This window comes from Schistocerca nitens, chromosome 5 (genome assembly GCF_023898315.1).
Source record: "Schistocerca nitens isolate TAMUIC-IGC-003100 chromosome 5, iqSchNite1.1, whole genome shotgun sequence".
Classification (NCBI taxonomy): Eukaryota; Metazoa; Arthropoda; class Insecta; order Orthoptera; family Acrididae; genus Schistocerca; species Schistocerca nitens.
This window is the reverse complement of record NC_064618.1, coordinates 596,735,349-596,754,240: the sequence shown is the minus strand read 5'-3', so window position 1 is coordinate 596,754,240 and position 18,892 is coordinate 596,735,349. Positions and strand designations below refer to the sequence as shown.

The window sequence follows — 18,892 nt, the reverse complement described above, 5'->3', positions numbered from 1 at the left end:
ACCGCATGAGCCACGGAAACTCCCAGGACGAGATTGAGGGTGCGTTACATGCCGTTGTCCAATTCCTAATGCTGACATTAGGGCATTAAATACAACGAACTTATATGTCCTGTCGGCACCTGTGTTATTGTCAGACAGCAGTCTTCGAAAATTTGTGAATAGTAAGTAACAGAGCATAATAAGGAAGTGCGAGTCAGTTGAGTAATTAATATCGATAATGAGTTTGTTAAATTCTGGTACGCGTAACTTTTAGAGACTTCATAGAGATTAGCATTGCTGTTCTCTACTATTTGTTATGATTAATATGATATGCTCAAAAATTTGATGTTCACTTATTTCATTATTAGTGTGAACTTCTGTCATGGTAAAGGACGCATTGTAGAAGTCCGTTCTGTTGAGCGTCTCTTATTTATAAATATTGACCGAATGCAACTTGAGAACATCAATTTTCTCCGATATATGTAGGAGAGCTACAACCTTAAAATGCATGTTCGTGTCCCATAAGTCATGTGCAATTCAAACAAGCAAAGAAAATTTTTTATTATCCTTACATTTTTATAACCTCTATTGGATAATCTGCTTATGTATCTGAACTGATATTTGTGCGTTTTCACATAAATCATACAGCTTGGTGTCTCAGGTTTTCTTCACGCTGATCACACACTATACTAGCCTGCTATTAACAAGTGTTTCAGATTTTCGTAAGTATTATTTGTCCAATATCGTTACGCGTACTGTTTCTGTCGTTTCAACCATATTATCACCACCTGAATCTATAAATCGAAGTATTTACGTGGTAGTACATCCTTTAATATCAGCATATAGTTATATTGATTTGAGTTACAAGCGAATATCACATTTAAGGCTGGCTGACAAAACGCGAGATTTAATTGGGAAGTAACAGTTAAAAACAGAACGTAATTTTTAAAATAACATACATCCGAATGTTTAAGGTTTCAGTTTGTTTTCTGAAAATGTATAACTGCAGTACAGGACGATTAGACACACAGGCTAAATGTTTTGGAATAATTAATGTAATTTCTTAAGCAATTAATGTAATTTCGTAAGCAATTAATGTAATTTCTCATAGCCGAATTGTAGTAACCTTAATTAGTTCTTAGTTTTCATTATTCTCCTACAGATGCTCATATTGACCGATCAGTCGATTTTCCTGTCAACAGAGTGCCGTTTTATTGTGTGTAGTAACAGTTAACATTCTGAATGTAGAACAATGTTGTTTTTAATAGAATTACAGCTCATTGTCTTACTCTAATTATGTAATTTGTAGTCCATCATAGAAGCTAAAATATGTAAGTACGTATTGCGTCCATATTCATGGAAGTTTCTTTTAGCTACATTCTATGGCTAAACTTCTTCTAGAATAGTATACATTCTAGTCAGTACTATTTTTATAAACGGAATAAGTAATATAATTAAGAACTTGGTTTTTAAATACAATTAATATTATAAATAACAGATGAAATTTACCTTGACGTTTAATCATTCGTATTTGCACATATCTGGCAATAATCAATTAATTGGTGGAAATTCACAGATTGCCGATCGATAAAACATATTTCAAGTAAATATAGTTTGCATAAGGTCCTGTAAGTCGTTAGGAGTTCTAGTTCAACAAATGGATCGTCCATCTATGAGAATAAAGATCAACACTACAATGATTCTGAAATACGGCACACATGTTGCTTAATAAATTATAGTGACTGATATCGTAGGACGATCCGCGTCTATTCATGTGATTTATTCCCGCAGCGGCAACGACGCACGTTCTGGAGATCACACCCATCCTCGGCATCTTGATTGGCGTCGTTTCGGCGTTGGTGCTGGTCGCAGTCGTCATAGTCATCGTGATGCGGGTTCGCGGACGCAGCGGCGCGGAAGGCGAGAAATCGCAGAGCGTGACGAGTGGCGGCGACAACGACGACGACGACGAGGACTTCGGACTGAAGAGCCGCAACGGCGAGATTAAAGCCGTGAAAGCGACCAGCGGCACTGCGGTCGCGCGCGACGGAGGCGTCGGAAACGGCGACGGCGGCGTCGCTAACGGAGGCGGCACGCAGAAGGACGCCGAGGGCAGCGCCGAGGGCAAGGACGAGAGGGACCCCGACATCATTCCACAGAGCAGCGGTAAGGGCGACCCTCACAGCTAGTGCGTTACCGGTAAGATGCGTATGTCCGAAAACACACACATGCGAAGCGTTGCGCCACGAACACCTTGACCGAACTCTTTCAAAGTTTGTCGATTGAATTTTCAATTTTATTCGAGGTTATTTTCAGTATTTCCTAAACAGAGAAGCGCCATTCCTATAGGTGTACTTGATTTCATTGTGTGTATCTGACGTTAAAAGTATTCCATTATTTGGAAGGCTATGTCACAAGAAACCGTCCTGACAGGGTAAGCTAAATTAAAGGTTACTGCCAATAGTGAATTGTACGATCCTGGGAAGGGGAAACAAATAAAAGCTACTACTTTGCATAAAATGTGTCCTGAGAAGATCACTCAAAAAATTTCTTTATTCTGTGTTAGTTTTGGCATCCTGGGAGGAGGAGCCCAATAAAAATGTTACTGTTGTATGAAAAGACTATAATTGCGGCATGAGTCATGTACTGAATATGTTCACATTGAAGCATCGTAATAAACCAAACTGTTTCTTTAATTTATTCAATCTCTTTAGTTCGATAAATGGCTTCGTAGCCCAGTGGCTCCTGAGAAATTAGAAATTCTACGGATAACTTTTTTTCGCTTACATGTAATGTATTCGTATTTGCTAATATGGATTACGATCACACGTATAGCGGAATGACAACAATGAAAATGTGTACCGGACCACGAATTAACCCGTATTTCCCGCTTATCGCGAGTAGTCACCCTTACCATTGGCCTATGCGAGCATACTTCACGACCAGAGCCAAACTTCCATATGTCGTCAACCATGTATCTACAGCCTGTACTCGTAAATCCATTATATATATTCCCGTACAGGAGAGACATTTTAAATGAGAGTCGCTTGCCTGTTGTCGGCAGATGTAAATGATATAGCAGTTTGTTCAGAAGTACGATAAATGTTGCTTTGGACACGCATAAAAGGACGCATGTCCGAATGTACATTGCATGGAACTTCTGAACAACAAATGCACTACCGTTCGGTATTGCATTATTTCAACTGATTCCAACAGCCAAAGAAACAGAATCTTGTGTCTAATTAAAGTAGAAAAAGGCCTTATGCTATTCCTCCAAGACGCTTTGAGGATTAAAGAATTAACGAGGACGAATAAATTAATTTTACAATTTTGTTTATTACGAGGGTGTAAAGTTAAAGTCTTTCGCGACGATATTCTTGCCAAAACTATAGTATTTTCATATAAAAGTAACCTTTTATGTGGCTCTCCTTCCCAAGATGCAAAAATTATCTGAGTACGTACACGTTTTATTTAGCTGACCCGATAACAACATATTATTTTATGCACAGTAATAACCTTTTATTTGGCTTCCATTCCCAAGATCGTCCAATTCAGAATTGGCAGTAATGTTTTGTTTGGCCACCCTGTCTAGGAAACAAGCCTTTTGATGCTACTGGAAATTTTCAGGAGACCACTGATACACATGAGGTCCCGCAGCTTACTGTCATTTTTTGGACGTTGAGAAAAGTCGAGTCATTGGCATAAGGGACATATAGCATCATACCGACAGACTGCACTGACTGTTGATTGTACTGCAACGACTCCAACTCGGATGATGAAGATATAGAATGAGAACAACAGCGTGGCAGAAACAGTCTTTGCAGAAGGTTCAAATGGTTCAAATGGCTCTGAGCACTATGGGACTTAACATCTATGGTCATCAGTCCCCTAGAACTTAGAACTACTTAAACCTAACTAACCTAAGGACGTCACACAACACCCAGTCATCAAGAGGCAGAGAAAATCCCTGACCCCGCCGGGAATCGAACCCGGGAACCTGGGCGTGGGAAGCGAGAACGCTACCGCACGACCACGGGATGCGGACTTTGCAGAAGGGCTACGCCACTTGAAGATCAGAGAATTGTTTGCCTGGCTATGATGAATAGGCGGTTGACAGAAACGGAAATCCGGTTATAGTTAATTGACAGTGACAGCGAACCGTCGGGTACAGATTATTGACAACTCGATGGAGATCTCGAGCTGCATGTGTCCTTCACCGCTGTTACCATACCACTGACTACAGAGAAATGCATGATATAAAAGCAGGAGTCAACTGGTACATTGACTGATAGTCTATGTGTCTCATCTCTCTTTGTGATGTTGCCAACGTAGATCACAGAAAGCAGCGATTTTCCATACTCATACTTCTCAGTATGTTGTGATCGTCGTATGGGAAGCTATTGGACCTATTACCAGGACGGATTTCGTAGTGGCTGTAAGAAGGCAGAATGCTCACTAGTGTGTCAAAGGAATTGTGAGCACCTGTTGTTATATCATTCATGACCAGGGCACCAAACAGAATATTACAAAAGTACTGTACGAGAACCCGCACTTTAGTTCACACCAAAAATTCCTTGACTTACCTACGGATCTTTGACTGACATGGCCGGTCGCCTGATTTGTCACAGAGCATGTGTGGGGAGCGATGGGAAGACGTACACATTCATACCATCTTGCAGCCGGCAATCTTCATGAACTTGAAGAACTAACACAGCAGGTGTTCCAGGCATCGCTAGAAATCATATGAATCGATGGTGACAAATCATATGAATGCGTGGTGACTGCTCGTTCGGACACGTCCAAAAGAAGAGACACTGCGCTAAATCCGCAATAGTGGTAGGTATCATGTAAATTGAAGGTGGAGGCGAGGAGGAGGGAGAGGGGAGAAAGCGAGGAAAGCGACTGAACTAATGAAATGAGCTGCATGTCTGAAAGAATAGACACCACAAGAATTACACAGCTGTGTTACATATTATGTAAATTGAAGGTAGAGCTGGGAGAAAGGAAAGGAACTAATGATATCCACTGTATCGGGACTTCAGGTGGAATTAGCGGCGAAGAGTGAAAACATGTGCCGAACTGTGACTCTAAATTAGGATCTCCTGCATATTACGAAGTTACGTTAACCACTGCGCCACCAGGACACGGTGTTGATCACAAATGCGCGGACTACCTCGGCACGCCTCCCAGCCGACCCACACTCCCACACTCCTATCCGCTGTACCAGTCCATGTCATCCCTGCTCGCCAATGATAGATTCGCCCTTGAGGTAGAAAGTAAATGAGTATCTGCATTGAAAGTTGCGGATTCATCACCCATCGAGCCGAATCGATAGTATGAATGCCTGGTATCTCGTCTTTCAGACACGCTTCTGGTTTCATTAGTTCCTTCCCTTCCCTTTCACATCTTCCACCTCCTCCTCCAATTTACATAATATGTATCACAGCTGCGGGTTTTGAGTGGTGTCTGTTCAGAAAGAACAGATACCACGCATTCATACATTCGATTCACCTCGATGGGTAGTGAACCCTCAACCTTCAGTGCAAATGTGCATTTACGTTCCCTCACAGTGAGAATCTAAGATTAGCGAACGTGGAGTATATGGACGGGGACTGCAGATAGATGGAACTAGGCGGGAATGTTAGTCGGCTGGAGAACGTGCCGAGATAGTCAGCGCACTTGCGATAAAATCTGTGTCCAGGTGGCGCAGTGGTTCACGCAAATGCCTAGTAAGCAGGACATCCTGATTTCGAATGCTAGTCCACCACACATTTCCAGTCGTCGCCGTTTATTCCGCATAAAGATGATATCATTAGTTGCTTCCCTCTCCTTGCCTTTTCCCCTTTCCACCTTCAATTTACGTATTTACAAACACTTGCACAAGACGATATTGCTTTCACATTACTACGAATACATTACTGTTTTGGTGTCTGTGGGGGCCTCATCTCATAGTGATGTTGATGATGGATATCGTTCCTGAATGGAATAAACGTCGTATCATTTAATATCCATTACGTGATGAATATCGTAACGAAGTTTGATAAATATCGGATACGTGTTTCATGGTGTAACTCTTTCGATTTATGTTAGTGTACGTGATTGACGTAAATAATTTTCAACTTATAGATTCCAGTACTTTTAAAACGCATCTTTGCTTCACACATTCATTTTCATCTGTTCAAAGCCGATTCGCCTATAACTGCTCATCTGAAGATCATACAAGCTGTGACATCTTTTGTGTGATTAATTCAGCGTTATCATAATGCAAAATCTGCGGTACGAAAGATGTTACAAAATGTTACTTATTGTATTTGGTGATACCGAGTCATAGTCGACACGAGTCAGAGCCAAATGTGAACAGATCGGAAATAAATGCGTCTGGCTGTAAAAGTATTAACACATTTCACCAATTAAGGACTTCTCCTTCTAAGATAAGTCGGTCTTTCCACGAGCCAATACGTTATCAGACCGTGAATGTTGGTCCAAAATGTCAAGAATGTCCTAGTCGTGACAGAATCGCTCATTATGCAGGAGGTGTCTCCAAAGGCTCACAGAGTTGGTTCTGCTGTCGTTCTTTAGGAAAATACTGCGATTCTCGTATAGTACTGAATCACACCGCTGAATAACTGCAAATTAGCTGTTTCAGAATTGTTGCTAGCACTAGTTCTGAACGACTTCACTGTGTATTACCTACAAAAACTGTACAACTGAATAATTATAACTTGTTTGGTTAAGATCCTCAAAGTAGGCAAATCATTCATGAGTCGGTTAAGTGTTTTGTCGAGACCGAATGTAAGTGCATTCTAACCCTTTCTCGCGGCTCCGAAACAGTCAAATGCGTCTATGCACAAGGTCAAGTTTGGTATGCGATCAACCATACAGCCTTTGGACAGCGGATTCCAAGAGTAACTGATTGCTTAGAACCGCTAAAACGCTTGCATCTTGTGCAAGAACTACAAGACGAGTCGTATTTTACTGAAACGTAAAATAGGCTGGATGAATTTAAAGACTCTACAGGAAACAACAATCTTGGGCGAAGGGTAAACTTTATACTTTGTTGGTATAGTGGAAACAGATAACATACGGACGTAAACGAATGACATTGAACAGTTGCGCATTCGTCACAGCCGAGAACTAAAACTTCTTTAAGTTTCATGAAAGAGGAATGTTTACAGTTCTTTTATTTTTTTTTTTAAACGCAACAGTTTATGTTTCCAAGAATCAAAACTGTTAAATCTGACATTCTGATGAGGACAATCCACGAAGCTTTATACATTTTCCACAACCTTCCACTGACCTCACAGCCTGAAACAATGGCCTGGTTTCTGAGGTTAGTGGATAGCTCGATCTGCAATTGAAGTTCAGGCACTTTGCTTGCAGGATCTCTGCTTCCACGTATCGTTAAAAGAGAGAACTTTTTCATTTTATCGCTGAGATCGGAGCATAAATCTGCAACTGAAGAAGTTTGATCACTCACACAGACGTGTATAACAGGGAGTGCAGAGGAAAACCCGAAATCGTTTGTATGTAGCTCAGTCGATGCATGCTGTTTATTGTGACCATTCTTGCGATGTATAGCTGTTAATGTGCTAGATGTTCTGAATTATTGTTCGGGAATTTGTGGTTCTTACTAAGTGGCCTCTATAAAAGACGTCGTTCTGCTAGATTTGTGTCCGACCTATTCTATCTGAACTAGTTTGTTATAGAGATTCACACGAATCGTAATAAAAAACATTGAGGACCTGTTCGCGAAATGCTTCTGTGTAAGGTTAGAATCAATATTCGAAACTCACTGTCAAACGATCATATAGAGAATACCTTCAGGAAGAGCGATAAACCAAGTTTACAAATTGAATATTTCTGCATTTCATTCTGGAGTGAAGTACAAATAGAACAAGGAAATCATTTCAAATTTCTGTTGTGTATATGGCAATACGTTTATTTCTCTGTAATAAATTTGTTTTATTTTCAGATAAAGAGTCGAACGAAGATCAGAACAAAGCACTGGAAAACATGAGGGAAATTCAGAGGCAGATATATGACAATAAGATTCCTAACAGGATGTACTCACCGCAGTTTCGGAATCTAGCTAATCTACCTGCTAACGTAAGTACGACTGTTATGTAAATAACTAAATTCAGTAATTTTTAAAGTAGTATATCTTATGAATATTTTAAAATCCTCTTGCAAACTTCAAGCTAGGTGGCAGGTAGTCAATATTGGAGAAAAAAAAACATGTATTTCACCCTCACAGTTTTCTTTCGCAAAGGTCCACTTATAATTAAAAATTTCCCACCAGTTTCCCGACACGTGATTGACGTATGCGCTGCGTACATTCTGTTACCTCACTGAGGGGGACAGGTGAGTCGCTTGAAAGCTTATTAATTTCCATTTTTCAGCCAGACGAAATTTCTTTACTTAAAAAACCTTTTGTTTTCAAAAGTGAGAGTGACTGACAATAATTTTGTTTTTCGTGTCACATTGTTCATCATGCACTTCTCTGAAACAACCGTGTTGTTTGCTCTCGAGGACACGAAAATGTGAATTGATCTGTTCAGTAATTTTAATAGCTCTTTATTATAATGCACAATCACGACTGAAGTTATGTTGAATAACAACCCTTAATTGCAACTGGTTTCGGTCTTCGAGCATCGTCAGGTTTAGTGTTATTTTTCGAGACTGTCTATGATCAAGCGTCATACTAAAAGACAAAAAGTTTCCGTTTTTCCTGTTCGCAAATTTATGGCCATTGGATCAGCACGTCTCGCATTTAGCGTGCGAATGTATGCGATAAATCGTCATGACGAATTTATCAGAATTCAGATAATCGAGTGCAACTCATTGTATAAGGAGTGACGTCATCTACATCTACGTCTACATAGTTAGTGTGCAAAGTACACTTAAGCGCCTGGCAGGGGGCTCATCGAATCACCTTCACACTAATTCTCTATAATTTCATTCTCGAACAGCACGAGGAAAAAATAAATAATTCTATCTTTCCGCGCGAGCTCTGATTTCCCTTATTTTATTATGATAATCGTTTCTCTCTATGTAGGTCCGATTCAACAAACTATTTTTGTGTTCTGAGGAGAAAGTTGGTGACTGCAATTTTGTGAGAAGAATTTGCCGCAACGAAAAGCATTTTTGTTTTAACGATTTCCACCACAAACCCTGTAACATCTCTATGTAGCTTTCTCTCCTATTTCTCGATGATACAAAACATGTTGCCCATCTTTGAACTTTGTTGAAGTACTCCAGTAATCCTGTTGGTATGGATCCCACACCGCACAGGAGTACTCCAAAAGTGGACGGAAGAGCGCAATGTAGGCAATCTCTTCAGTAGATCTATTGAATCTTCTAAGTGTTCTGCCAATAAAACTCAGTCTTTGGTTCGCATTCCCCACATTTTTTCAATGTGTTCTTTTCAAGTTAAGCAGTTCGTAATTGTAGCTGCTAGGTATTTAGTTGCATTTACGGCTCTTAGATTCGATTGATTTATCGTGTAACCGAACTAAAAGGGATTCCTTTTAGCACTCACGTAGATGGCCTCACATTTTTCATTATTTAAGGTCAACTGCCAATTTTTGCACCATACAAATATCTCATTTAAACCGTTTTACAATTAATTTTTGTCTTCTGATGAGGAGCATCATCTTCAGACAAGCTAATACGACTGCCCAGATGATCGACTCCTAAATCATCTCTGTAGATAAGGAACAGCAGAGGACCCATAATACTACCTTTGGGAACGCTATAAATCACTTATGCTTTACTCGTTGACTTTCCGTCAGTTACTACGAACTGTGTCCTTTCTTTCGCATAACTGAGATGATATTCCATAAGCGTTAATTCTATTACAAGCCGCTGGTGAGGTATGGTGTCAAAAGCCTTCTGGAATTCTAGAAATACTAGAAATTGCTTGTCAATCGCACTCAACACGGTGTGAGTAAAGAGCTAGTAATGTTTCACAAGAAGAATGTTTTCTAAAATCATATTTACATGTGTCAATAGATCGTTCTCTTCGATGTGATTCATGTAGCTCGAACATAATATTTATTCCAAAATCCTCCTACATATCGACGTTAATGACTGGTATGTAATTTAGTGGATTACCCTTGTCACCTTTTTTAATATTGCTGTAACCTGTGAAACTTTCTAGTCTTTGGGTGCGGATCAAAATGGTTGAAATGGCTCTGAGCACTATGGGACTCAGCATCTTAGGTCATAAGTCCCCTAGAACTTAGAACTACTTAAACCTAACTAACCTAAGGACATCACACACACCCATGCCCGAGGCAGGATTCGAACCTGCGACCGTAGCAGTCCCGCGGTTCCGGACTGCAGGGGTGCGTATCTTTCACCGAGCGAGCGGTTGTATATGATTGTTAAAAATGGAGCTTTTGCATCAGTATACTCTGAAAGAAATCCATACAATCTAGACCGGAAGACTAGTTTTCATTAAGTGATTTAAGTTGCTTCACTACTCCGAGGATATCTTTTTGCCGCATGGTTAGAGGCGCCATGTCACGGATTGCGCGACTCTTTCCGCCGGAGGTTCCAGTCCTACTTTGGGCATGGGTGTGTGAGTGTTGTTCTTAGCATAAGTTAGTTTAAGTTAGTTTAAGTAATGCGTAAGTCTAGGGACCGATGGCCCAACAGTTTGGTCCCGTAGGAATTCACACATATTTGAAAATTTGATATCTATTTTTAAATTACTCATGTTGGCAGCTGGTCTTGATTCACATTCTAGAATATTAACTTCGTCTTCTTTGGTGACGGAAGTTTTGGTAGGCTGTGTTTAGTAACTCTATTTCCATTCCTATCGCGCAGAGAAATACTTCACATACGACCAGAATCTCTTTGGATTTGCTGCCAGGTGTCGAGATAATGTTTCATTGTGGAAACTATTATATGCACCTCGCATTGACGTCGAAGCTAAATTTTGAGCTTCTACAAAAGATTACCAGCCTTGGAGGTTTTGCTTTCGTTTAAATTTGGCATGATTTTCTCGTTGTTTCTGTAACAGTGTTGTGACATATTTTGTACTATTTCTTTTGTAAGTTGTTTGATATAAATCTCTCAGTGGCTGCTGATACTATTTCCTTGAATTCGGGCCACATCTGCTCTACTCTTACGGTGGTTTGGAGACAGTGTCTCAGGAAGGCGTCAATTGAATTTTTTTTTTTTTTTTGCTTGTTTGAACAGATATATTTTCTGCTTATATTTGGTGGATTTGGTAGTTACCGTATTCAGTCCCCTAGGACAACCCGGAGCTAACTAATCCCTGAATCCGTTTTGATGCCCATTATTAGCTCAGGATTATATGTTACTAAAAGATCAGGCGCGTTTTTACAACCGTTAAGTATTAGAGTTGGCTCAAGAACTAACTGCTCGAAATAATTTTCATAGAATGCGTCTAGCGTAATTTCGCACTGTGTTTCATGCGTACTTCCCGAAACGAACATAATTCTCGTCAACATGTCGAGGGTAAATTGGAGTCATATTGTGTGAGTCGGGCACTTGTTTGTACTTTTCAGCAGTTGTATCACTTGAGCTGGGAGATCGGTAAAAGGACCCAATTATTATTTTTCTTCTGGTCAAGAATGACCTCTACCCTTACTAAGTCACAGAAACTATCTACTTCAATTTCGATACAAGATAAACTACATCTAACAGCAACAAATACGCCACGGCCAACTGTATTTAGCCTATCGTTTCTGAATACCGCTGGGTCTTTCGCAAAAATTTCTGCTGAACTTATCTCCTGCCTTTGGAGCTCCCAACAACCGGTAACGATCTGATCATCAGTACTTTCTATTAGTGCTTGGAGCTCTGGTACTTTTCCAACATAGTTACGACAATTGACAATTCCAATACCGATGGTTCCTAGCTCTACATTCTTCAAAAATGGTTCAAATGGCTCTGAGCACTATGGGTCTTAACAGCTGTGGTCATCAGTCCCCTAGAACTAATTAAACCTAACTAACCTAAGGACATCACACACATCCATGCCCGAGGCAGGATTCGAACCTGCGACCGTAGCAGTCGCGCGGTTCCGGACTGCGCGCCTAGAACCGCGAGACCACCGCGGCCGGCTCTACATTCTTCCTGTGTTCGATTTCCTCTTTTGAGACGGAAGGGCTTTTTGTGTTTCCTCGAGGCCTTCTAAACTAAAACCCGCCCAGTCCACGCTACACAGCTGCCGCTACTCGTATAGCCTCTTTCTGCGTGTAACAGACTACTGGCCTGTTTACATATTTAGCGTAACCCGAAACCCCACCGCCCTATGACACAAGTCGAGGATTCTGCAGCCTACATGGTAATAGAACCGTCTGAGCCTGTGATTCAGGCTTTCCATTCGGCTATGTACCAGAGGTTCTCAATCGTTCCTGTCGACTGCTGCAAATGGTGAACTCTGCTTTCATCCAGCAAGCACGATTGTCAGCCTTTACCACCTCAGAGAACCGCTCGAAACTAGAGAGAATCTCTTCCGATCCAAAGCGAAACACATCATCAGTATTAGCGTGAGCAACCACCTACAGTTGGCTGCACGCTGCACTCTTCATGGGATCCAGAATGATCCGTTCCACTTCTGGAATGATCACCAGTAAGCACACAGAGTGTACACTTGCTTTCTTCTCCTCCTTAGCAGCCATGTCCCTAAGGAGCCTCATAATTCGCCTAACATTCGAGCTCCCAACTGCCAATAATCCCACACTCTGTGACTGTTCGGATGTTCCATCTGAGAGGTTTCCTCCGAAACAGGACAAACGACTGCATCTGGCAGAGGGGACACTGTCACCCACAGATGCCATCTGGGACTAGTTTGTCTGGTTAACCAGGGAGGCCTTGCGTTCGGCCCCCGGGAAGTCTTTCACGGTCTGCCACGGTCCGGACCAATGGCCGGATTCGTGGGTCGTTCCGGACCTCCACTGTATCCCTACGAACAGACCACAACAGTGATGCCCGTCCACTGCAGCCTCAAGCTGGTACGCGAATTCAACACAGCCCACAGATGCGAGTGAAATGTCGCCAACTCATGTCGGATGCACACACAGCAGTCGCAGTTCCTGTCCATATTAAAGATCGTGGAAAACTATACTAAACAGGCAAACAGACGACTATCGACTGGAGCTACGAAATTCTACAGTATACACTGACGTAAAAGCAAGAGCTGTGTCTGGTAAACTAGATTAACACGCAGATATTGAAAAACTAAACTACTGGGGTGACTAAATAATTCGCTCCTTGTTAGGAACCCGTCGAGTGTCACACAATCGGTTACTTTCGAACGCAAACTAAAATGCTAGGACTGTGTCTAGTTAACATTAAATTAACACGCAAAAGTTCAAATGTAAATCACCGTTGCACACAAATGAATCTACATAGATCGCTTCTGGTTAGGAACTTGTAAAATGTCACAAAATCGATTACTTTCGTGCTATTGCTCGTCCAGCGGCTGCTTCCTGACTCACATTTCCACGGAAACTAAATGTTACTAGTAGTGGTCACGCACAGGTGTAGGGAACTTGCATAAATTGTTGGGACTCAAAACCATCAGGTGTTTCAGTAATGTAAACTGGAGCTGATCTTATCATAATAAAGTAGTAGAGAAGTTAACATAGGGCATAGAAATGGTCGGAGCCTGTGAGTAGTAACAGGGATGTGTCGTGCGTGGTTTGTTAAAAAAGATATTGGCACCGCTAAAGACGAAGGAAATAGTGCCATCACAGCAACATAAAAGTCCGGTATGCTATCAAAGAATAAATGAGGATGTTCTATTTATTTATACAAGACGTATGTTGAATAGTGTACAAGGTATAACAGCAAGCAAAAGTTGTTAACTCCCCGAACATAAAATCGAAAGCAAGAGCAACGAAGAAAAAACTGAAACACTAAAGCAGAGACTTGAAGGTACTTAGAGAGCGATTGTCTTTGTTATACGATGGAAATTCCATAGGACCCATAATTGCTCAAACGTATCCAAGTTCTACTGAATCTGTTTAGCTTTGTGACCAAAGTTTATAAAATAGATTTTCTGCTTTAGTCACTTTTATTTACCAATATGTATTAGCACGAGGCGTTTCGGCAGCATGCTGCCATTATCAGGTTCATTACGGCTAAATGTACATTAATTTGTAATTACATATTCCTTTAAATGTGACGAGGTCTATTTGCTTGTTGTTTCATTGAAGTTGTGTACCGAAATTTATCCCAGTCGAGAAAGAATAATTTATTTTACTGTGCACTTAATGTATGTTGCATAATCTCAGCTACATATTTATTCACATTGCTGAATATATTCTCTTCTGGCAAACAGAGAATGGAAATAAACACAATAAAATAAACGCAATACCGTCACATGTACATCCAAAACATGTGTTATAGAGCTACGTACACAAAATTTTAGTGTTCAAAGGAATCATAAAGAAACGCTTTTTTACGTGACAAAAATATCACAGTTGCACCGGTTCACTGATATGGTTCCATGAAAGCTTTGACGCTAGTGATGTTCAAAGACGTTGCTCAAACTGCCCTGTGATGAATACTGTTTTAGAATTGTTACTGAAAACGTTGTCCGTTTACATCAGTGCACAACCACCACCTGCATGCTAAAGGTTGCCCAACACGTTGAAAACAACAAGGTGTTTCACGAATAACCGCTGCAGCTTCAGCCAAACGTGATGTCAGTTCTTCTGGCGACACTTGTTAGAATACAAATACAACGGACGACATTTTCGGCAACATATGTAGACATATTCATCACACGGTGGTTTGAACACGGTCTCTGAACATCACTATCGCCAAAACCTTCTTGTATCTCTAGCAGGCAAAGAATTCAACAGCAGTATTCCTGTAATATAAAAATGTGTTTCTTTTACATCTACATCTACATCTACATTCATACTCCGCAAGCCACCCAACGGTGTGTGGCGGAGGGCACTTTACGTGCCACTGTCATTACCTCCCTTTCCTGTTCCAGTCGCGTATGGTTCGCGGGAAGAACGTCTGTCTGAAAGCCTCCGTGCGCGCTCTAATCTCTCTAATTTTACATTCGTGATCTCCTCGGGAGGTATAAGTAGGGGGAAGCAATATACTCGATACCTCATCCAGAAACGCACCCTCTCGAAACATGGCGAGCAAGCTACACCGCGATGCAGAGCGCCTCTCTTCCAGAGTCTGCCACTTGAGTTTGCTAAACATCTCCGTAACGCTATCACGGTTACCAAATAACCCTGTGACGAAACGCGCCGCTCTTCTTTGGATCTTCTCTATCTCCTCCGTCAACCCGATCTGGTACGGATCCCACACTGATGAGCAATACTCAAGTATAGGTCGAACGAGTGTTTTGTAAGCCACCTCCTTTGTTGATGGACTACATTTTCTAAGCACTCTCCCAATGAATCTCAACCTGGCACCCGCCTTACCAACAATTAATTTTATATGATCATTCCACTTCAAATCGTTTCGCACGCATACTCCCAGATATTTTACAGAAGTAACTGCTACCAGTGTTTGTTCCGCTATCATATAATCATACAATAAAGGATCCTTCTTTCTATGTATTCGCAATACATTACATTTGTCTATGTTAAGGGACAGTTGCCACTCCCTGCACCAAGTGCCTATCCGCTGCAGATCTTCCTGCATTTCGCTACAATTTTCTAATGCTGCAACTTCTCTGTATACTACAGCATCATCCGCGAAAAGCCGCATGGAACTTCCGACACTATCTACTAGGTCATTTATATATATTGTGAAAAGCAATGGTCCCATAACACTCCCCTGTGGCACGCCAGAGGTTACTTTAACGTCTGTAGATGTCTCTCCATTGATAACAACATGCTGTGTTCTGTTTGCTAAAAACTCTTCAATCCAGCCACACAGCTGGTCTGATATTCCGTAGGCTCTTACTTTGTTTATCAGGCGACAGTGCGGAACTGTATCGAACGCCTTCCGGAAGTCAAGAAAAATAGCATCTACCTGGGAGCCTGTATCTAATATTTTCTGGGTCTCATGAACAAATAACGCGAGTTGGGTCTCACACGATCGCTGTTTCCGGAATCCATGTTGATTCCTACATAGTAGATTCTGGGTTTCCAAAAACGACATGATACTCGAGCAAAAAACATGTTCTAAAATTCTACAACAGATCGACGTCAGAGATATAGGTCTATAGTTTTGCGCATCTGCTCGACGACCCTTCTTGAAGACTGGGACTACCTGTGCTCTTTTCCAATCATTTGGAACCCTCCGTTCCTCTAGAGACTTGCGGTACACGGCTGTTAGAAGGGGGGCAAGTTCTTTCGCGTACTCTGTGTAGAATCGAATTGGTATCCCGTCAGGTCCAGTGGACTTTCCTCTGTTGAGTGATTCCAGTTGCTTTTCTATTCCTTGGACACTTATTTCGATGACACTTTTATGTCTCCAAAGCAATTTAAAATTTTATACACGTAGTTGCTTTAAGCCCCATATAGTGGGAGTATGGAGCATTATTTACGTTTCTTATTATGATGTTAACTCCCTAAAATTAATGGAACAGTCATTCTTCATTGGAGAAATGCAATAACTGTTATCTACTCCAGCACTTCAAAAATTCCTCTCCAATTTTGTGCTGCAGTTTTATTTCTTTCGTCAGGTCATTTATCTTGGATGGGCTTCCGTTGGTAGTGTTGTGAGTTTTCCTCGTAAAAGGATATATGCTGGGTGAGCGCTTCATTTCATTTTGGACAACGGATTTGGAACTTGTGATAGCTTAAACATTTACGCGAACAGTTTGTAACCTTTTCTTCCTTGGCGCGCCAACGATCGAGTACTTAGCGAAGGCATCGTTTCTAGAATACAATCAGTGTTTTCCACCAACATTGATAACAATAAATAAGTAACGCCGAGTAATGCATAACACGTGCCGCTCACTCCGAAGTAGCAACTAACCTTAGTGTCTCAGAGTGAATATAACGAATTGTACGTTATGGAATACAAACATGAATTAATGATGACCTTATCATAGAACACAAGCCAGTCCTCGACACCGATTGTAATCAGCACGCTTAGACTATTGGCGGATTGTTTTGGGAAAGAAATACCAGTATGGTATAGTAGAGAAATATTTGTACGTCAGTCATGTAAGATATTCCAGGCTCACTTCATTCGGCTATAGCAGTGCACTCGTTCATGGAAACATTCGACGAGAGTAACCTCCTCTAAGTCGCAGCTTTTATAATGCCCGCATTATATGTTTGAAACATTTATTAATTTTGAAGCCGGGGCCCACAATCTACAGCTATCATCTTACGAAAGTGAAACATAGGCCTAACAACAAGAATCTTGGAACACAATAGAGCCCAAAACTTGTAACTAAAAAAGTGTTGGAACCGAAGAAATCTCTAGAAATAAGGGCAAGATCACGAAAATACTTTCAGCAAGACAATGTAAAAAGGCCTGACACAATGTTGTAATATTAATTAACACTGGCAAGAGATACTACAATCACAAACATCACATATCATGTACCTCTTTACATACGAATGCTATCTTGAACTTAGTCAAAATGTGCAAAGAAATGGTCATAAGCCTACAGGACTAATAGGGTTGGAACCTTATGGATCAAAGGAGCTGATCTTCATTATCTCAGACTCATGTACCCACACGAATTAAATAGTACTCCTTTACCATAGAAGAGATGTTCGGTAAAGACTGCCTCTCAATCTTTTACAAATTTTAATTCAGAAGTATACAAATTAAGAGTATTGTTATTGTCAGTACATTCCTACCCCAGTGTGATGCACTTGTCTCACGTCCGCTGCTATTCCTAAAAGATGTGGCGGACGCTGTTCTTTGAGATGCACTTCAAAATCGCCTCTAAAGCTTCCACTGGCAGGATTTCATTCTCAAAATGACGCCCTGTAAGGTAGGTTTTGGCAGAGGGTTGGAGGAAAATGTCACAAGGTGGTAGCTCTGGACTTAAAAAGTAAGCGGTACCGTATAAATTCCTTTCTGTTGAATACGTCTGTCGCAGTTTAGTCAACATGAAGAATAGCATTATCCTAACTAAGCCTCCTCCGTCTTCATTGGAATGTAGTCCTTCATCAGCGGGCCCAGTGTTAGTGTGCATCACACTGCAGTGACTTCAGTAACTCTTGGAAAGGCTTGAATGTAAGCCATATCTTTGAAACCGAAGAAAGGAATGATTACGACCTTATTCGCAGACATGTGTACACATGTAGTTTTTGGGGGGTAGCTGGGTACGTAGCACCCGCTAAGCACGAATCCGTTTCATTTCTGTGTCATGTCAGTATACCCCCACTTTATCTCCTGTGATGATGTTATTCCTCCGTGCATAATCCTCAGGTATCTTCAATATTCTGTGTTCATTTCCATCAAACATCAAGAGGATTATTCTTTTTCTCCAGAGTAAGCAATTGCAGTATCCAAAGGTTCCTTTAAAACAGCATGAACAGTTCCACTTCTCAAAAATGCGAACTAATTGTCTGTGAGATAACTGCGAATAATGGTCGGGCTCTGTGCCATGTCCGTAACATGAACGCCGTACCCCCCTTGAAATCAGAAGATTCACCGGCCATCTTGAAATGTCTTGAGAGAATAAATATTTTTGTCCTCTACTGCTATTTCATCCCCCTCGCGCCATGTGGGCTGGGGGCTATCAGCGTGAGCGAAGAGCACTTTTTAAAATTATAAAAAGAAGAGCTCTTACTGAAGAACAAACGTTGCAAATGGTTTGAAAACAATCAGTAGGACGATTTTTGGTGGCGCCTACTTAAAAAGAACATTAGGACCGTTTTCTTTTTTGAATTAAAAATCAACGGACCGACAAATACAAAAAGAAAATTTGCACATCTTAGAACGATGAAATCTAGAAAAAGGCAGTGCACTCTCACTACTGCACTGGGAG

General features: G+C 41.1%; 1 protein-coding gene across 2 annotated transcripts in view; it reads left to right on the top strand.

The window, feature by feature from the left end:
- Positions 1-18,892, top strand: part of LOC126259988 (nephrin-like) — a 666,808-nt gene that overhangs the window by 632,834 nt on the left and 15,082 nt on the right. For both annotated transcript variants that reach the window (XM_049957120.1, XM_049957121.1), the window contains exons 12-13: positions 1,771-2,145; positions 7,952-8,085. In XM_049957120.1, the coding sequence (XP_049813077.1) occupies positions 1,771-2,145; positions 7,952-8,085 (509 nt within the window). The remainder of the gene's footprint in view (positions 1-1,770; positions 2,146-7,951; positions 8,086-18,892) is intronic.